General features: G+C 67.4%; 4 protein-coding genes across 11 annotated transcripts in view; 1 reads left to right on the top strand and 3 right to left on the bottom strand.

Annotated features, from left to right (window-relative positions):
• The window catches only part of TSPAN4 (tetraspanin 4), a 22,635-nt gene extending 15,121 nt beyond the window's left edge, over nt 1–7,514 (bottom strand). The window contains exons 1-2 of one of the 4 annotated variants that reach the window (XM_059398072.1): nt 7,425–7,514; nt 2,572–2,642 (exon numbers count right to left, since the gene is read on the bottom strand). Coding sequence is in view for 1 of the 4 variants with exons in the window: in XM_059398052.1 (XP_059254035.1) it covers nt 7,425–7,461 (37 nt within the window). In the remaining 3 variants the exon portion in view is untranslated. Of the gene's footprint in view, nt 1–2,571; nt 2,643–5,639; nt 5,911–5,969; nt 6,467–7,424 lie in introns of those variants that run through there. The other 3 variants (XM_059398062.1, XM_059398082.1, XM_059398052.1) reach the window with 3 other exon arrangements.
• Nucleotides 7,515–7,741: 227 nt separating this feature from the next.
• On the top strand, nt 7,742–8,639 carry POLR2L (RNA polymerase II, I and III subunit L). The gene is made up of 2 exons (XM_059398144.1): nt 7,742–7,896; nt 8,413–8,639. The coding sequence occupies exons 1-2, from the start codon at nt 7,802–7,804 to the stop codon at nt 8,519–8,521; spliced, it is 204 nt and encodes a 67-aa protein (XP_059254127.1). The 5' UTR covers nt 7,742–7,801; the 3' UTR covers nt 8,522–8,639.
• A 1,160-nt stretch (nt 8,640–9,799) lies between these two features.
• CD151 (CD151 molecule (Raph blood group)) lies at nt 9,800–14,608 on the bottom strand. 2 transcript variants are annotated; one of them, XM_059398123.1, is made up of 9 exons: nt 14,491–14,608; nt 13,474–13,538; nt 12,466–12,553; nt 12,129–12,320; nt 11,692–11,766; nt 11,137–11,241; nt 10,867–11,025; nt 10,666–10,752; nt 9,800–10,570 (listed from the first exon to the last, which is right to left on the bottom strand). In XM_059398123.1, exons 3-9 carry the CDS (start codon nt 12,544–12,546, stop codon nt 10,511–10,513), a joined length of 759 nt encoding a protein of 252 aa, XP_059254106.1. In that variant the 5' UTR covers nt 12,547–12,553; nt 13,474–13,538; nt 14,491–14,608; the 3' UTR covers nt 9,800–10,510. The 2 variants fall into 2 exon arrangements, with proteins under 2 accessions (XP_059254106.1, XP_059254113.1); XM_059398130.1 differs by having other exon boundaries at nt 13,474–13,535.
• A 1,153-nt stretch (nt 14,609–15,761) lies between these two features.
• Nucleotides 15,762–19,299, bottom strand: part of CRACR2B (calcium release activated channel regulator 2B) — a 5,496-nt gene continuing 1,958 nt past the window's right edge. For all 4 annotated transcript variants that reach the window (XM_059398019.1, XM_059398000.1, XM_059398009.1 and 1 more), the window contains 9 exons: nt 18,838–19,029; nt 18,647–18,758; nt 18,047–18,221; nt 17,489–17,635; nt 17,274–17,364; nt 17,005–17,097; nt 16,629–16,795; nt 16,357–16,428; nt 15,762–16,153 (listed from right to left, as the gene is read on the bottom strand). In XM_059398019.1, the coding sequence (XP_059254002.1) occupies nt 15,973–16,153; nt 16,357–16,428; nt 16,629–16,795; nt 17,005–17,097; nt 17,274–17,364; nt 17,489–17,635; nt 18,047–18,221; nt 18,647–18,758; nt 18,838–19,023 (1,224 nt within the window). In that variant the 5' untranslated portion in view covers nt 19,024–19,029 and the 3' untranslated portion in view covers nt 15,762–15,972. The remainder of the gene's footprint in view (nt 16,154–16,356; nt 16,429–16,628; nt 16,796–17,004; nt 17,098–17,273; nt 17,365–17,488; nt 17,636–18,046; nt 18,222–18,646; nt 18,759–18,837; nt 19,030–19,299) is intronic.

Below are 19,299 nucleotides of genomic sequence, written 5' to 3'. Positions count from 1 at the left end.
CCCCCCCCCCCCCGGCCAATCTACCGCCGCGGCCGCACTGCCCCCCGCCGGGCCTGGAGACCTGCGACCGCACTCGAGCTGCAGGGCGCTATGCAAATGAAGGGGTGACCCAGTTGCTTTCTGGTGATGACCTGGGGCAGCTTCGACTTGGGTTCCCCGCCCGGAGCGAGACTACAAAGCCCGGAACAGCGCCTGGGGTGCGCACTCTCAAGGAGCTTCCCACACTCCCAGCCTGGGCTGGCGACACCCGCGCCAGGGGCTGGAGCCCCGCAGTCACACCTTAGATGGGGAGAGGCCTCTGTCGGGACAGGAACCAGACTGGGTTACCCACCCTGGGGAGAGGGGGTTACCTTGCTGGGGGAGGAGGTGGGACTGCCCCTGAGAGGGGCTGGGGCAGGGAAGGCCAAGTGGAGAGGGTGCCCAGGAGGTAGGATGGCAGGTCACTCTGCAAGAAGCAGGGCGGCTTCCAGACCCACAGGGAGGGGCCCGAGCACACAACAGGGCAAGGGTATCACTAGGCGCCTAAAAACGGCCCGGACCTCAACTCCCACGGCATCTGCCTGTTCAGTGGGCCGGGGCGGGCTGACCCTCCCCTGCTCCTGCTTCTCCAGGGCTGGGAGTAGGGCCGGTTTCTGCAGCCTGTGACCGTGCAGTCACACAGAAGACTGCCGCCACTGTCTTGGAATTACTGATAAATTCTGAGGGGGCCTCCCGTCTTATTTCGCACCAGCCTGGGCTACAAGTCAGACCCTGCGCCTCCCACACTCAAGTGCAGACCAGGACCCACACCCAGCTCCCAGACTCTCAGGGTGACTCGTATACACCCTGGGACACACACCCTTAGACTGTCACTCGGGGTGTGCCCGTCTGCTGGGGTACAGACACACGTGCGTCAGGAACAGTCTCCAGGGACATACACAATCACAGATGGGGACAAACGTCCCCTCAGCTGCGCCCTCTGGTAGGGGCAGCAGGGTCAGACAGCAGCATGTAAGCCAGATGCCCCCTTCCTGTCTAGGAAAGAGCTGAGCCCCCTCCCCTCGGCGCTCTGGGCCTGGGGTCTGTGCCCTGCACCCTGGGCTTGGGCTGTAGCCAAGGCCTCTACCAGGTCACCAAGGGAGTCTCCTGGCAGTGTCCACCCAGCAGACAGTTCCAGACACTGAAGTCCAAAGAGGGAAGGGCTGGCAGGATCCCTGAGCGTTGGGTAGCAGAGCTCAGAGGGGAGAGAGATGGGACGGAGAGATGGGGGGAAGGGGGGACACTCACAAGGTCTCACAAGGTGACATATGGACAGACTGAGCAGTGAGCGGGGCAGCAGGTCTGGGGGGTTGTGCAGCAAGCAGAGCAGGACTGGTGGAGGGCTGAGGACCCAGCGAGGTCTGGCAGCCGCCCTGGGCCCCGAGGACCACTAGCATCAGCCCTCTGCCGCCCCCTGAAGGTCCTTCGTAGAACTGCAGCTCCGGGCCTCAGGGCGGCATCTGAAGGCGGTTCCCCCAGAGCAGAGCTGGCCCTGGCAGCAGTGGGGACGGGAGAGTCCCAGACTGCTTGCCTGTGTCACCCAGCTGGCTGGCCTGAGGTTTCCCACAGCCCCTCTACCCTTCCCAACCCCAAGTGTGCTTTGGTGTGTCTGGGCCCCAGGAAAGGGTCGCCACGGTGGCCCCACCCGCGCCCTGCAAAAACCTCTGCCCACAGCTCTGCTCAGGGAACAAGCGGCACCCTCGAGACCCTGGCGCCCCCCGGGCCCGAGTCGGCCAGCTCCACAGCCCTGTCAGAGGGTGGACACTTGGAGGTCGTGTGGGAGCCTGTGTGAGTACACTTGTGGTGCACACAGGCCAAGGGAGGATCCAGGTTGAGCCTCACCCCATCTCGCCCCCCATGCAGCACCCCCACAAGCGGGGCGGGGGTCAGACACACTCAGGAAGGCACACGGGCTTCCAGGGCAGAAGGAAACCTACTGCTGGCTTGTGGGGGGAGGGGGCAGGGGGGAGCTGGAAGCCTGAGGAGCAGGAGGCTGGCTGGCTCCCTCCGCCTGGCTCCCTGGGCAGGGCCTCTGAGAGTGAGGAAGTGGCCTTGGCCAAGGCTACGAGGAGAGCAGAGACGGGCAGGACTCCCCGTTGAGCCCCCCTCGGAACCCCTGCATCCGCTGGAGCGGGCTCCAGCGCCCAGAGCGCTCTCACCTCTGTGTCGCCATCCCAACATCCCCCAAACATCCCATCTGCAAACCCCTGCAGCCCCCTGCAGGTGAGTAAGCCAGTCTGATCTGAAGTAAAATTGGAAAATTCATCCAAGGGTCCTGGGGCCAGTTGGAATGAGGACACAGGTCCATCAGGGCTGAGGCCAGAAGGGGAGACTTCCCTCAATGCACCGGCCCAGCATCAGGGACCCTGTCCAGCCTCTCCCACACAGGAGTCCCCTTCCTCCAGCAGGTGGGGCCCAGGGAGACATGTTCAGCAGACCGTCTGCGCGGGGACCAGGCGAACATCCAGCTGGCAGGGCCCTGGGCCAGGAGTGAAGGAGCCGACAAGGCCGTGCGAGTCAGCTCCACTACTGCCCCGCCAGACCGTGACGTACCTGCGCTTGCCGCGGGAAAGAGGCCAGGCGGTGCTCGGTTCCCCAGCGGTCAGCCAAGGCAGGCTGGAGCCCTATGCAAGGAAAGATGGGCACAGTGGAGACCACGTGGTACCGACTGTGGGGCTCCCAGAGGCTTGCCGGGTACCTCGGGGAGGAGGAACAGCCCTCCACGCAGGACCATGTCCCTACAAGGGCCAGAGAGGGCAGCTGGGGGCCAGATAGGGGTGCACTGTCCGACGCAGGGGACCAGAACAGGGACGGGGAGGGGAGGTCTTTGCTCCTGACCCAAGGTGCCCAGGGAGGGAGGCAGGCTTGCACGCAGACACAGAGGCAGCGCACGTGGGGTCTGCGTACAGAGAACATATGTGTTCGGGCCGTGTGGGGGTCACGGCCTGAACCCCAGACGGCCAGCCTTCGGTGCCCACTTCCCCCCCAGATGCCCTAAAGCGTACCCATCCCTGGGCTCCAAGCACATGCGCGCCCTGAGCCACCAACCCCGCTCTCCCTGCACCCAGATGGCTGGTGATGACTCACCAGGCCCGTTCCCCTGCCGCCGGCATTCGCGGGAGGATTCTGTCCTCTCCACCAGCCAGGGCTTTCCAGGAGGGGACCCCAAGCTCACGGGGCAGGTGTCTGAAGGCGTCCCACTCAGGCCCCCCGCCTCTCCCTCCTCACAGCAGGTGCTCCTTCCAGCCTGGGAGCAGGGGCGGCAGTCTTCTGCACAGCTCAAGGGCAGAGGGGACCGCAGGGTTCAAAACGTCACTGTGGCAGGCGTCCGGCCCTAACCCTAACCCAGAACCCTGGTGAGGAAAGGAAGCACCTGCAACCCCTTGGCTGTCTCCATGCCCAGGGACAGAGTGGCCAGGGAGGGCTTCCAGGCCCAGAAAGTAGCAAGGGCAGTGCGTGGGGGGTCGGGGGTAGGGGGTGGCAGGGGAGGGAACACACCTCATCCACTCCCCTTGATAACCCCCGCTCCAGGAATACCTCACCATGCTCCCGCACCCCGAGACCGGGGCACCGGTGGGGATGGGCCTCCCGGCAGGGCCAAAAGGGCAGATCCAGCAGCAACCTCCCAACCCTCCTGGGTCCCCAAAATGAGGAAGTCCCATGGCCAACACCAAGCCGAGGCAGGAGACCACTGCCCAGCCACACTGACAGCCCTCAGCCACTCGGCAGCCCCGGCCCCTCCGTAGATGACCTCTAGCCCTTCCGGCTCCCACAGTGCCCCTCTAAGAGTCCGGAGCCTCTCACTCCCATCTAGGGTCGCCCAGACACAAGCCTGCTGCTGGGCAGAGTGCGGGGACCAGACAGGACCAGGGTGGGCTCCACCTCTCCAGTCCCGCCTCCTCCTCCAGGAAGCCTCCCTCCCATCATCTGCCCTGGGCTTCCTTTGAATGCAGGGTGGGGCACGCCTGTACCCCCGAAGGGTAGCTGCAGTGGCATCGGGACTGGCTGAAGGAGAGCCCCAAGGAAACCTACAGTCCTGGGCTGGGTCTTCCTGACTCGCCAGGGCTCTGGGGTGGCAAGCAGCTGGGGGGCCCAGGGGGGCATGAGCCGTGAGAAGGCTGTGGGCACCCACCTGGCCAGACCCAGGTCCCACTCCAAGAGGAACCACCCCAAAAGCCAAAACAATGTTGAGAGGTCGCCAAGGGCGCAGCATACCCCGAGCCCCAGAGGGAGAGATCCGGGGCACGGCGGACCGCGGTGTTGCAGAGCACAGCCGCCTGCCCTGGGCGCCTGCAGGGCTCTGAGGCGGCTCTGAGCAGGGGGAGGCCCTGCCAGCACAAACGGTCTGTGGCGTCGGCCTTCCTGATGCTGATCCAGCCCCGCAGGCCCAAGGCCCACCCGGACCCCGGCGTGGGGGAGGGGTGTCCCCCCCGCCCCCCAGTGCCACACAGAACTGAGGCAAGACTCCGTGGCTGGGAGAACCCAGTCCAGGGGGACGGTCCCCCGGAAGAGCCACCAAGGGGCCCCGGCCTTTCCTGGGCCCAGCAAGGCCAACCCCCCCCCCCCCCCTCAGGGTCTCCGGCACATCCCTGCTCCTCCTCCGCCGGGTACTTCTCTGCTGGAGGTGGCAGTGGAGAGAACAGCATCAGGACCCCGAGGGGGGCCACATTTCCGCCCACCACAGGCCCTGGGAGCACCCTGCCTCAGGCACCCACAGCGTGTGCCCACCCACCTCCGGCCACCAAGACCCCTATGGAAGCCTTACAGGGCACGCTGTCCCCAAATGCCCTTGGCCCAGGCTTGTCCAGAGGGCGGTCAGGTAAGGGCAGTGGCCTCAGGCACGCCTGCAAACACCACCAGGGCCCAGGGCTAGCGTGGGCACCGTGGGCAGGGGAGCCCATCCGACATGCACGCTCAGGGAGCCCACCGCACCCTGCACATCTGCCCAAAGCAAGAGGGGCCAAGCCGGCACACCAGGGTTGGGACCCTCCGGCTGTGCGGCCTCTGGTTCAACCCACAGGTTGTTCAAACTGGTACCAGGACCGGCGGGCAGGGGCAGCTGACTCCCTGTGTACGGGGCAGAGCTCTGGGCCCGGGCGTCTCGGCTGCAAAATCACCCGCTGATCTCGCCTCGTGCCCAGCCTGCCCTTCAGTGACCCTCTTCTGGCAGGAAACATGGCTCACGGGTTCCCAACCGCATGGAAGCACAGCCCACCACTGGGGGCAGAATAGCCCATTCTTGAAAAACTGGCACTCTCCCTCGCCTCCGAGCCCTGGGCCACATCTGTGCTGACACTGCACACAGAGAGGAGAAGCAAGGGCCCCCCTTCTCCTGCAGGCGGGCAAGGCACCCGCCCCTATTCCCCACTGGTGCCCTGGGTCTCCATGTCTCCTTCCTGCCCACCCTGAGGACAGCCTGGCCCAGGGCCCAGCTACATCCCCACAACACACACACACACACACACACACACACACACACACACGGAGGGACCCAGCCACTCAGGGCAGAGGCAGGGGGCAGGGCTGACCGCTGAGGCTCCCGAGTGTCCCCCAGTCGGGGCAGAGCAAAGACAGTAGAGACGGGAAGAGGACCAAGCCCCCTAAGGCGCCTTCCAGCTCACCTGTGCTGGGGGCAGGCCCACAGGCTGAGGTGGGGCAGCCCGGAGGCTCCCCATGGCATCTCCTTGGAAATCAGGGAGCTGGAGGGAGGAGCCCAGGAAGAGGAGGCAGCCACCACCCCCAAATCCACACACAGAATTCCAGGAATGTCAACTCGGCTGGGCCAGAATCAGGGAGGGAGGCTCATTCCCCTCACTTTCAGAGTAAACAACTGCTTGGGGCAGGAGCATGGGTGGGGCAGGCCCTGGGCCCCTCCTCCAGGAAGCCTTCCACCCCCACCAGCTCCCCAAGGCCCACCCGCACAGCCCGGATCCCGCCACCCTGTCCCTCACCTCCACAGTTGCCAGCAGCCTCTGCAGCTGAGCGTGGGTCTGACCCCAGGCCACTGGGACTCAAGGCCCCCTGTCCTGTCCCTCTATCCAGGGACAGGATGTGTGTCCAGTGGGTGGGGCGGGGGGTCAGCTGGGAAGGGAAGTAGCCTCACTCGTGGCTCTGCACGTGGCCGCGGGGGGATGACAAATCCACTGGGCAGGCTGTCCAGGACCCAGGCAAAAGTGGGGGCACAAACTCCAGGCCAGCCGCAGCTCAGACCAGCCCCACCCAGGCCCCAGGGGACCCTCTGGCTCCCTCCCCCTCAGCTAAGGCCAGAAGGCATCATATACCCTGAGAGGGCCACGAGCTGAGGCCTGGGACTCAGCACAGACCCACTCACCACCAGCAGAGGTCCAGATGCCTCAGGCCTGGGAACCTGGCCAAGCCCCACCCACCAACACCAACCGGAGTCACGGGGGCCACTCCGCAGCACAGCCATCCCCCACGGCCCAGAAATTCACCTCCTCCAGGGAGCCTTTCTTTCCTCTGGCTGCACACTGATCTCTCCCCAGCCTCCAGCCCCGGGGTCGGGGGGGGGGGCGGGGGGCTCACCTTGCCCCATTTCCAGAGACACAGCCAGACCTTCCTTTAAATCCTCTGTGGCTCCTGACCCATCACCTCTAACTCCACCACCTCCTCCGGCCCTGGCACAAACGTGTGGCCTAGAGTGAGTAGCCCGCAGGTTTGGCCTCCAGGCCTGTATCCAAGGGTTCCCTTTGCCAGGATCAGTCCCCTCCCTTACACACACTCGGGCTCACCCCTGGTGAAATCCTGCTCTTGAGGGTTCAACTCAAAAGGCACCACTTCCATGACGCCCTCCCTGATCACCCTCTCCAGCCTCTGCTGCTTTCTGAGTCCTCAGAGGCCCGAGGGCCCCCAGATCACGGACTACCCGGCACAGCCCGGCCCGCACCCCCTCCCAGACCCCTTCCTCGGGAGGAAGGGAGGAGGGACGCGAGCCGAAGCGGGTCGCTGGGGCGCGGGGAGGACGGCGGCGGAGCCGCAGGTGACTGCCCGGCCGGGACGGACACCGTGCGGGCGAGCGGGCCGGGCCACGGCTGAGAACCGGACCGCCGAACTCGGCCCCAGAGACACCCCCGGGGCCCCCGGGCGCGCGCGGCAGGGGCTCCAGGCGGGGCTGGAGGGACGCGCCAGCAGGGACGGCGGGAAGGCCGGTCCGTGGCCGCCCGCCCCCGCTGGCCCCCGCCGGCCGCCGGCCAGCCCCTGGTAACCCCCGCCGCGGGTCGCCGCGCCCCCGGCCCCGGCCCCGGCCCCGCCACTTGTTGCCGCGGCTCGGCTCAGGGCTCCAGCTCTGCGCCGGCTCGCCTCGGCTCGGCCCCGGCCCGGCTCCGGGTCCCGGCTCGGGGGCTGCGGCGGACGGCACCCTGGCCGCGTCCCCCCGACGGGCGCGGTACCTGCGCGCGGTCCGCCCGCCGCGCGGCTGTCTGTCATGCGGACACGAGGAAGGCGAACCGCCGCCGTCGGGCCCTTCAGGCCCCGCTCGGACGCCGTAGCCCGGGACGTACCAAAGCTGCGGGCGGGGGGCGCGCCGCCTGCTCCGGCCGCGGCCGCGGGGGCCCCGGAGCCCCCGGTCCGCGCGGAGGGAACTCTGCCCGGCGGGGAGCCAACGGCGGCGGCCCCGGGGCCGGCGGGGCGGGCTGGGGGCGGCCGCGGGCGGGGCGAACGGGACGCCCTCTCCCCCCGCGCCGTGAGCGCGCCCGAGGCGGGGCCGGCTCCGCGGCGGAAGCGCCGCCAGATCCGGCCGAGCGGGCGCTGCGCTGCCGCCGCCGCCATGATCATCCCGGTGCGCTGCTTCACCTGCGGCAAGATCGTCGGCAACAAGTGGGAGGCCTACCTGGGGCTGCTGCAGGCCGAGTACACCGAGGGGTGAGGCGCCGCGCCGCGCGGGGGTGGGGAGCCGGGGTCCCGGGGTCCTCGCCTGCCGGGGCGCGGGGCGACGGCGCGTGCGCGGGTGCGGGCTTGCGGGGCTCCAGGGCGGAGGCGGGGCCCGGGGTCCGGGGTCTGTGCGGCGTGGGCGCAGGGGCGGAGGACGAGGTCGGGGCCGCGGGGCGCAGGTAGGCTGCGGCGGGGCGCGGGGGCGAGGGGACGGCGGGACCCGCTCCCCCTGGATGCCCCGGGTGGGAGCTGCCCGAGCCGGCGTCCCCTGCCCGCCTCGCCGTCGCTGCGCAGCGGAGCGGTGCCGCGGGCGGTGCCCGGAGGCCTTTAGGGCGTCTGCGGCCGGGTCGCAGGGGCGCTGACCACTCTCGCTGGCTTGAGAGACGGGAGGAAGGTGACTGCTTGGAGAGACGTGTCGGTCCCTGACGCGTGGCGCGGACGCCGCGGGCAGGGCGCCCCGTGCCCCCGGGTCGGCCTGGACGAGCAGGGCTGCTCCTCTCGCCGCAGGGATGCCCTGGACGCGCTTGGCCTGAAGCGTTACTGCTGCCGCCGCATGCTGCTGGCGCACGTGGACCTGATCGAGAAGCTGCTCAACTACGCGCCCCTGGAGAAGTGAGGGTCTGGCGCCCGCGCCCTGCTCCCCGCGGGAGGCTTACCCCGCCTGCCGGCCCTGCCCTCGGCCCTGTGTCTCTGCTCCGCGGGCAGCTGTCCAGTAAAGGTCTTCGCAGAACCGAGACGAGGTCCTGACGTCCGTGTGGCTCTGTGTGGCTCCGCGCCGCTGGCGTTTCTGCGTCCTGCCTCGTGCCTGAAGCTGCTTGGGGTGGCCTCGGCTGCCACTGCCCAGGGGAGGGGGAGCCAGCCAGCTGACCGCCATTCCGCGGGGAGAGGGGGTCTCCTGGAGCGTGGGCTCTCGCAGAGCCAACCAAGAGCACTGGGGATGGGGATGCAAGGGGCACGGGTGTGCCCACCCCCAGATCCTGGGTGCCCTGTAGACTGAGCACAGAGATCCTCACGTGCTTTTCTGGGGCCTGGCTAGAACGCCTGCCGTGGCCTTGGCTGCTCGTCCTGAGGGTCTGGCTGCCGGAAGCTTCTTGGCTCCAGCCAAGCTCAGCAGGCTCCTTCCCTTGGCTTAGTCCCTGCCGAGGGGAAGGGGCGGTGCCCAGCCTCCACAGCCAGCCCTGGGTAGGCTCTGGGGTGACAGGGTTCGCTAAGCTCCCAGTGCCCTGGCCATTAGCATGGACTCCCTTGGACTGGACTTGACCGAAGAGCTCTCTGCTGGGGGCTTCTGTCCTGTTCTACCTCAGGCTCAGGCCAGCAGCTGTCCACCCTGATCAGCAGGCCCTGGTGTCCTCCAGCGGGCAGTAGGTGGGAGTGTGTGGTTGGGTGAGAGGGAAGCGGGTTTCTTGGGCACCTTCTTCGGAGCAAACACTGCTGCCCGGACATGGGACACGGGGTCCTCTGACGGCCCACGGACAAACCTGCTGCAGGGGTTAGGGGCAGGCAGGGTCTGCCCAGGGTCTGGGTCCTGCAGAGCTCCGGCCTCTCATGTCGGCTCCAGAGGCCTCCCCCAGCCCCTGACGGCTACACAGGCCAGAGACAAGCAGGCCCATGGCATCTAAGGCCTTCATTGCCTCTGGGAGGCTCCAGCCCTGCCCCTTTCTGTCCCAGAATGGACAAGGTTTTCCTGCTTCTCAGCCTGTGGCCAGCCATCCCTGCTACTAGCCGTCCTCTCTATGGAGTCCCCTCGGTCCTTGGCTCACACATGGCTACCCCGGATCCCTGGGATATGCCCTTCCGGCCCCTTGTCCTGGCACTGGGTGGGTGATTCTGTCCACCCTGCTAGGGGGTATGGCCCTGAGGACCAGGACCCGGTCTGTCACCAACAGCTCATGTGTCCATTCCACAAACGTTTATTGAGCGCCTGTCACGTGGCATGAGCGGTTCTAGGCATTTGTGATACAGCAGTGAATAAAACCCACAAAGCCCCTGCTTCTGGGAAGGGGGCAGGGCAGTGCACAGTGAACGTGTGGCCTTTGAGTGAGGAGAGTGGTGGGGAAGTCCCAGCAGGGGCTTGGGGGCAGCAGAAGCCAGGCTGGGGAGGGCAGAGGCACAGGACCCACAGGACGGACTGGCTGAGCTTTCCCGGGAGTGGGCAAGGGTCTGTGGTCCAATGGTGGGCACTGGGCACTGCCTACTGGGATTGTCCTGTGTTCCCTGATGCCGCCCCCACCCGGCAGTGCTCCCCCTTGGATTTGCCCCCACCACTGCACAAGGGTGTATCTGGGAGTCTGAGAGCACCCTAGAGTGGGCCAGCCCCTCTGGCCGAACGCAGGGAGCACCCCCAGACCTCCCGAGCAGGCAGAAGTACTCCTTCCCTGCTGTGGCAGGGGCGTGTCTCAGGCCTTTGGTCTGCGGAGAAAGGCACTTGCAGGTCCCTCTGAGGGTAGGGGTCCCCAGAGGTCACTGGCGTGGGTGGGTGCACAGGCTGGAGAACGCTTCTGGGCGGAGTGGGGAAGGACCAGCACCCTGGGAGCCCGGCTCCGCAGCCCTCAGTAGTGTGAGCTCAGTAGTTGGGTGGAGCTGTAGCCGGTGGGACCGCGCATGCTCAGTAGTGCTCCAGCTTCAGGCTCTTGTAGAGGCAGCACGTGAAGGCCATGCCGAAGACCTGCCACGGAGCCCGAGTGAGCGCAGCACAGCGCCAGCCTCGCGGGTCGCCCCCGCCACGCACCCACCGGGGCCTGTCCCCCCCCACTCCCGAACCTGCACACAGGCGATGCCAACGCCCACTGCCCCGATGACCCTCAGGTGCTCCTGGATGAAGGTCTCCAGCTTGGTGATGCAGCCGCCCTGGTGGGGTAGGGGCAGGGGCACTGAAGGTGGGGGATTCCAGTCCCGTCCCCACGCCCTGGGCCCCTAGCTCCTCGGCCTCTCACCAAGGAGTCCAGGCACCTGCCGGCCTACCTCCACCTTGTAGATGTTGGACGCATGGTCCCGCTGCCCACAGCCAGGCACCACGGTCTTGCAGCAGCTGTCGGGAACCACGCGGCCACCCGCCTGGCCCGAGCGGATCCACTCGCTGTCCCGCCAGTCCTGGGAGTTGTTGCTGCCACAGCAGTGAAACTACAGCAGGAACACGGTGCAGCTGAGCCCCCAAGGCAGGGACGCCCCCCCCAACCGGGAGGCTCAGGGAGGCCAGCAGGTGCGCACACTCCCCACCACGCCCCCACCCACCTCCTGTTGCAGCCTGTCCACGGCACTGGTCACACCCTCATGGCCTGGCTGGCGGTACCGCTTGGTCATGGTGTCCTTCAAGTTCTCCTTGAGCTCGGTGTTCAGCTGCACAGTTCCAGACCCCCCAAGTTGGGACAGGTGGAGGCAGGTGCAGATGGGGAAAAGGTGTGGGAAAGCCTCCAAGCAGGGTTAGGGCTGGCTGCTGGCTGCGGGGTGGAGGGGGAACTGGACTGGGAGAGTCACCAGGCGGCCATGGACAGAGTTGGGGACAGGGAGGGAGCTCTGGATCCCATGGACACTTTCTTCCCCACGCGAGCCCCCCAGCCGGGCAGTCTGGGTGTGACAGGCGGGTTGTACATCTCTGCTGTCTCATCCTCCCCACTGTGATCCAGCCCATCCCCAGGGCCTGATGGCCCAGTGCTCGGTTCCAGAGCATGGCGGGGTTGTGTCTGTGTATGTCTGTGTGTCCTTGTCTTACATGGCACATCTGTGTGCGTGTGTCCCTGTGTGTGTGTACGTGTGTCCCTCCGGGTTCCTGTCCCTCCAGGCCCTCACCTGCTGGTAATAGATGTAGGCCAGCACGCCAGCAATGATCTCCAGCAGGAAGATGATAAGGAGCAGGATGAAGTACTGGGGGGTGGCACAGGGGCCCAGTCAGGTAGGGCTGGGCACAGACATCCCCGTCCCATGAGGATTCCTAGTGTCCAGGCACAACGGAGCAGGACCCCCAACCTCAGAACCTAAGTGGCCACAGAGGACTCCAGGCAGCAGGTAGTGCTGGTGTCTTCCCTCAGCGGGCCCAGCTGGAATGTGGGGACTTGGGGCTGGACAAGTGGGGTGCCCACCCGACCCCCACCAGCGACCACAGCAGGGGCTGCAGTGTCACCCTTGACCCCCATCATTCCCTTCTTTCTCATCAGGGCCCCAGGGCCCCCCCCAGCAGCCTGGTGGGGGGCCCCCACTCAGGTACCCCCACCCACCACCCTGCTGACCAGGCGCAGCAGGTTCCGCCGTTCCTTGAAGGTGGCACAGCAGCCCAGAACACCGGTCACCATGACGACGACGCCAGCCACCACCAGGATGTAGGCTGTGGCCAGATAGGTGCCCGAGGCCAGCAAGCTGATGTAGTCACTCTTAAGGGCCAGCGTCCAGATACCCACCGCCATGACGGCCAGGCCGGCCAGCTGTGGGCAGCGCACACCAGTCACCACCTCGGGCCCCAGGTCTGAGAGATGGGGCTGAGCCCCCAGGCCAAGGCTCCTTCAGGGACCAGGGATGGGCAGGAGGGGAGGACAGCTGGCGGCAGGGGGAGGGGCGCCCACTCCTCACCCAGAAGCAGCAGTTGAAGGTGAAGAGCAGGTACTTGAGGCAGACAGTTCCGCATGTCGCCTTCTCACTGAACTCCCCCATCCTGGGGCTGAGAGACAAGGGGATGATGTCGGTGAGCCCGCGACACCGAGACGGGACTGCAGCGTCAGCCAGACTCCGGTGGGGGCAGTAGGAGAGGCCACAGATGCCCGGGCTGGCCCCCGGCTGAAGCCCAGCCAAACATCGGCTGCATGAACGTCCTGGGAAGGTGTTCAAGAACCAGGATGCTTGCTGGGAGAGCAGTTCAGGAGCCCCATCTCCCCCGCTCAGTACCCCCCAACACTCCCCCACCCCCAGCCAGAGCGGATGCCTACTGCCCACAGCCCAGCTGAAGGCCGGGCCCTGGAAGGCTGAAGGGCCTGGCTTCCGAGACCAGAGCCCAGGGCATGAGGGAGACAGGAGGACCCCGACTATTACCGGCTGACTCACCCTGCTGGCAGCCCGGGTAGGAAGCCCCAGCAGGCACCTCGGGTGAGCTCACTCAGGCCCCCCCCCCCCCCCCCCCCACAACATTCCCAGGGCTCCACGTCACAGGCGGGCAGGCGCCTACTGGCGGCTGGTGGGGGAGGCCGCTGGGACACACACGGATCTGCCCCTTCATAGCAACATGGCCTCAGGGAAGCCCCTTAGCTGTTTGTTCAAGGGGAGGCCAGCCTTCCCCTTCACCAGGGAGGGAGGAAGAGGTCCGGCAGAAACAGACTCCCCAGACCTCGGGGTACTTCCTCTGCTGGTCCTCGTTACCGGAAAGGGGGGCAGCCCCCCAACCCCAGCAAGACAGGACCATTCAGACTGTGCTCCTCCCCAGTGGGCATCCAGGGACACCTTGCTTGCTCTGGTGTGGGCTGTCTGCACTGTGGAGGGTGGAGAGGGCCCCGGGGCACAGATGGCAGTGGGACGCCCCAGGCCACGTTTCCAGACAAGCACAGCACCTCCTGGGCAGGACTTTCACCCGCCCCACCCAGCACTCACCTGGCTGCTGGTGGGGACAGGCTCCTCTGTAAGACAGGTGGCCGGAAGTTCCCTAGAAGGCTCTGCTAGAAGGGCAGGGGCAGGTCCCAGGTCTGGCCCACGTTGGATAGGCAAGATCCTGTCACCCCCTCCTTGCAGCGCCCCTGGCCTTGAATCCGGCCCAGCTGGGCTTCCAGAGTAGGCAGCGTCCACTCCCAGCGGCAGGGAGGGGCGAGGCCAGGCCCGGTATTTTGGTGTGTGCTTCGGTGGGGAGGGCAGAAAACATTTCTGGGGAGTGTGCTCCCGGGAGGGGAGGGACCACTCCCTGGGCCCTCCTGCCTGACCCGCCACTGCCCCTCACCCCACCAAGCAGCAGTAGCCGCAAGCCACGCAGACCCGTACGCGGAGCTGGGGGTCTGGAGGCCCCAGGCTCCCGCAGGCTGGCCCTGGGCCGGTGGAGAGGTCCCAGCCCCCGCGGCCCGCGCGCGGACGGCCGGCGGAGGAGGGGCCCCTCTTTCCGGGAGTGCCTGGCGGATGTGAGCCTCCTGGGAAGGCGCCGGCCAGAAATAGTTCCTGCGGCCCGGGACACGGCTGCCCCACCCCGGCCCCCGGCCTGTGGGAGACCCGCGCCGCAAGGCCAGAAGCCCCGCACTCCGCGCCAGCCAGGCCCGGGGAGGCGGCGGCGCGCCACCGCGGTGACTCCGGGCGAGCCGACCGCGCGCCCACCTGCACCCGGGCGGAGGGACGGGCACGGGCGTCCAGAGACAATGACCAAGGCGCTCAGCTGGGGCCGAAGGGGCCTCCAGGCCTGTGCGAAGACCCAGGAGGCGCCTCGCCCCGCCCCGGGTGCCCCTCCGCCCACCGGCTCCCCCGCGTCCGGCTCCCTCCGGGAAGGGGGAGCTGCTGCCGGTCGGCGGACCGGGCTTCCCGGCGCTCCCGGCCCTCCGTCCAGGCGCCTGCAGCCGGGCCTCGCGGTCCGGGCCACACAGGGTCCCGGGACATCCGGCCCCTCCCTGCCTGGCCAGGCGGCAGACTCACCGGCCGCGCGTCCGAATCCGGCCGGGCGGCGGCCGCGGCGGGGACTGGGGGGACCCGGCGGGCGACGGCTGGGAGCGCGGAGACTGCACTGCCGGCCTGGGGGCTTGCGAGTGCGATGCGCCCCGCCCACGAGCCGCGGGCCCCGCCCACGAGCCGCGGGCCCCGCCCACGAGCCGCGGGCCCCGCCCACGAGCCGCGGGCCCCGCCCACAGCGGCTGGCGCTGGGCAGGTCCCAGCAGAGCGCGGCTCAGGCGGGCGGCTCGGTTGCGGCGACTTCAGACCGCGCGGGCGCTGCGGGGCCAGCCGGGACTGTGGAGGCGGGCGGACAGAGGAGCTGGGCTGGGGGCGGTGGAGGCGGCGATGGAGGCGGCGGCGGCCAGCCCAGCAGAGGCTCTGGACTGTGTCCATGACCCGGCTCTCCCCTAGGCCCAGCCTGGGATCCGGTTCTCTCCTCGAACCTCAGGAACCACCCGGAGGCCAGAGGGTCGACAGAACAGATGCTGACCTTGGGGGAGGGTATGGAGGCGTGATCAGATGCAGGAGTGGGGTGTCTCTGGGTGCATATGGAGGACGGCCTGGAGCGGAGGCCTGGAGTCCCTGCCAGAGCCAGTCCAGCCTGGAAGGCATCAGTCCTGGCAGGCGTGGAAAGGGGTGAGGGAAACGGGAGAGCCTGCTGACCTGCGGGCCTGGGAAACCGGCAGTGGGAGTAAGGAGGGGGAGGGGACTCCCAGCGCACCAGGCTCGTTCCCAGATCCAGGTGGGGTCAGTCAGAATCTGCAGTCATTTCCAGTGGCTCTCCGTGGACAGTGGTCAGCACTTGTCCCAGCTCCTTGCCCAGAGTTACGGTTCTGGCCAACGGCTCCCAGCTTCCCAGCGAGGGTGGCTGCGGGGGTGGGGCAGCTGGGTCCCAGGCCGCAGGACAATTTCTGGCCGCTTTGGAGTTCCCGCTCAAGACCGGCTCAACTCCCCTGTGCCCAGCTGGTCCACCCAGGGCTGTGTGAGGACTCGTGTGGGGAGGGGAGGTCAGCTAAGGCTGGGAGCAGGCTCCCTAGTGAGACAATGGGTCTCCGTCCCCTTGCTCCCACAGAGGTCTCCATGGGGCTTCAGCTCTAGTGGACAGGGAGGTCGTGAAGACCAGAGACATGCAGGGAAGCACCACGGGGCCGGGCACCTGCACCACACACAATTCACCCACTTGCCTCCGGCGTCGATGGACGCCCCCTGCGTGAGCTGCACACGCACCGCGGCTCTCGCACACACAGCCGATGAAGTCACAGTGCAGTCAGTGGACTTTATTAGGAGGAGGGAGTTCTTCTGCTGGTCATAGATGGGTCTGATGGGATGGGGACAGGATGAGGACCAGCAGGAAGGCACCTGAGACTCAGCACTCCTACGTGAGTTCCTTCAGTCTGCTGGATGGGCAGCACTTAGCCACAACGCACCACCTTCAAGGGGCGGCTTCTCCAAGTCTCTTGGGGATGGTCAGTGGGCACTGGGAAGGGGCCCAGAGCCACGTCTCGGAGGGTGAGCCCAGCAGCAGCAGCAGCAGCAGCAGCAGGTGGACCCAGGCAAGCGGGCCATGGCCAGAGCTTTCCTTCGACCATTGCTCAGCCGCTTGGCCTCACAGGCGTCCCTCTGGTCCCGTAGCCGGGTGTTCAGCTCCCTAGGGAAGGGAAGTCCGTGGGCTCTAAGCTCTCAAGAGGCAGCATTCCGGGGCAGGGCATGTGGGCACTGCTCTCCCTCAGACCAGAGGAGGGGTGTCGGGCCGGAGCTGCGTGAGGGATGGAGGACAGGGCACCCCCCCAAGTGGGATGAGGCCGTGGTCAGGAACGGCGGCCCCTGTGCCACCTGCTTTCCCTCCCGCACCTGAGGAGCTCCAGTTGCCGCCGGAGACTGAGCTTCTCTGTTTGCATGTTCCTCGAGACTGCGACCACCTCTCTGCGGGAGGGAGGTGGTGACCGGGGTGCAGGGAGACGCCTGGGGCGTCCCACGGCCCTAGCCCATGCAGGCCCTGAGGGCAGGGATGGGACATGGGGGGGATGGAAGTGCCCCAGGCCCGGGCCCCCAAGGCGGTCTGGCCCCACCCGCTCCCGGGCCGCTGCGGGGCTGGGCCTCCCCCCACCACCACCCCCAGGCACCGTAGGGTTTGCTCCCGGCGGCCCTGCGCCTCGCCCTGCAGTCTGCGGAGCTGCTCCTGGGCGCCGTCCAGCTGACTTCTCAGCGCCGCGTTGGCCAGCCACAGCTGGGCGTTCTGCGCCTGTGCCTCCAGCTGCTCGCGGGCCCGGGCCTGCAGCTGCTGCTCCAGCTGGCGAGTAAGGGGGCGTCCGAGTCGGGGAGGACCCCTCCACCTCTTCTTCGGGGTGCTGCGTTTACCCCGACTCCCAGCAATTCCGGGGCCGGGGGCACTGAGACACGGGGGACCTCAAATACACCGGGGAGTGCATGGGGGACGGCGGGGCCTGGGCTGGGTGGGTCGCACTCTTCCCCGGCAGGGGCGGGCGGGCGGCCACTCACCTCCCGCTGTCGCAGGCCCGCACGCTCCAGCTCCTGCTCGCGGTTCTGCAGCTCCAGCTCCAGGAGGCCTCTGCGCTCCTCCCGGGGGAGCTCCTGGGATTCGCGGGGAGTCCCTGAGCCTCAGCGGGCGGTGGAGGGGCCGGGGCCAGGGGTGTGGCCGGGTGGGACAAATTCCGGGAGGGCGGAGTCAGGGGGACACGCGCGCCTGGGATTGGGCTGGGCCGGGGCGGGGGCGGGGGCGGGGGCGGGGGCGGGGGCTTCGCGCCCACCTGATTCCGCAGGCGCCGGCGCTGCTCGCGTAGCTGCTGCTCCATCTCCTCGTACAGACCCCGCACCTCCCTCTCGTGCTCGCTCTCCCGCCTTCGGGGGACCGGGAGTGAGACAGCTGCCCGAGCCTGCCGGCACGCAGACCCCAACCCCACCTTCACCGCATCCCGAAGTCCAGCCACCTGGCCCCAAGCCTCGCCCTGACCCCAGCCCTCACCGCCGCAGCGCCTGCTCCAGGCTGTCCCGCTCTCGGGCCGCCTCCTCCAGGCAGGCGGACGCGCGCATCAGAACGTCCTCGAAGGAGCCCAGCAGCTCGGGTCGCTCGCGCTGCAACCGGGTCCAGAGCGTCTGCACCGCTCGCTGCCTGCAGGGGGAGGGCGGGGGCTAAAACTGAAGCGGGGGCTCCCCGACCCCATCCCGAAGGCTGAGCTCTCTGGAGACTTGCGCCCTGGATAGAACAGCCACGTTTGCAGGGTGACCCTCTCTAGGGTGCTTTTGTCCCTGCCTAGGGTCCGTGTGTACAGGGCTTGTGGGGCGGCGGAGTGTCTTGTATATACACAGGGCTGGGCCCAGCGCCTACCCTTCTTCCCGCAGCCTGGTCGGCTGCCCCCTGAAATGCAAATTATGCGGGAAATCACGCTCAGCCCCTCCCAAGTGTCTCCCAGCTAAGAGAGCCACTGACCTGGAATAGACACGTGGGTCATGGATAGGTAGCACGTGGGGGGGGAGATGACAATAGAGGAGGGAATTGGGAGCCGGGTCAGCACCAACTCACTCGCCCAGAACTGGGGCCACCCCCAGCTGCTCCAGCGCTTGGCAGAATCTCTCCTCCTCCTCTTCTTCCGGGGAGCCCTCAGTGCCTTGCACATCTGACCAGCCCGACTCAAAGGTCTCCTCTAGAGCCTGGAAGGGCAGTGAGCCCTGGGCTGACTCCACCCCCACAAACTTCCCTGTGGACAGGGGAAGGTGAGATTACCAAGGCTGTGTGTTAGCACCCCGGCTTGGCCACCACTCCCCCCCCACACACACACACACATCCTGTCCTTATTCTGAGCCCAGTTTCCTGTTTTTCTTCCTTATTCTGGCCTGAAGCTTCGTTTAGGAATGGGAGGTAACACCCGGGCCAGCGTGGAGCAAGCCCCGCTCCCAGCCCCACCTGGGTTTGGCACAGAAGTGAGGGGTCAAGGAGCAGGAGGGTCAGCTGCACTGATGAGGGGCTTCCTCTGGGGCATGTGTGTATTGATAGCAGTCTGTGCTCCACAGGGAGGCCACGGAGAGGCACATCTGCCATCTGTGTCTGGTGTGGGCCCCACATGGGCCCTTGGGCTCTCAATGCGCAAGGGGGGGGGGGGGGGGCCTCAGGGGCTCAGCTCACCCAGGCCGAGGCAGAACTCCCGGGCGGTGAGGAAGCCTGTGCGGGCCTGATCCAGGCTTTCGAAAACGGCCTCTAGCTGTTCCGGCGTGAGGGGCAGGTCGCTCTGCAGACCCTAGCCGGGCAAGGATGCCAGGGCTGAGCAGCCAAGGTCAGCCCCTAGCTGGGGCAGCCTCTCGGGACTGGGGATTCACCTGCAGGTCATGCCGAGTGATGAAGCCCTTGGCGTCCTTGTCACAAAGCAGAAACAGCTCCCGGGCCTGCTCTAGCATCTCTGCCCTTGACCTCACAGCGTCCCGCTCTTCCACTTCCTCCTCCTCCTGGGCCTCCCCAGCACCAGGCTCCCCAGGCCTGGCCATGGGGCTGGGGGTCTCTGCCATCACGTGCTGCGAAGTCAGGGAAGAGTTAGGGCCCAAGCAAAGCTCATGAGAGGTGAGGGGGGAAGAGAAGGGAAGGCGGAGTGGCCACGGGTGAGGACCAAGCTCCGGTGACAGGGACCTGCGAGTCAGCAGAGGGGTCTCCTTGCACCAGCTGGGAAGATGAGAAGGCATGCAGAGGTCCAGAGAGGATGGATCTGGGGGCAGGCAAAGGGTGTCATGGGTGGGACTGATGCAGGCTCCAGGCCTAGAGGCTGCAGGGGGGGGGGGGGGGGGGGG

The sequence above is a fragment of the Mustela nigripes genome, chromosome 1, assembly GCF_022355385.1.
Source record: "Mustela nigripes isolate SB6536 chromosome 1, MUSNIG.SB6536, whole genome shotgun sequence".
Taxonomy (NCBI): Eukaryota; Metazoa; Chordata; class Mammalia; order Carnivora; family Mustelidae; genus Mustela; species Mustela nigripes.
The sequence above is the reverse complement of the archived record's forward strand: the minus strand, read 5'-3'. Positions and strand labels throughout refer to the sequence as shown.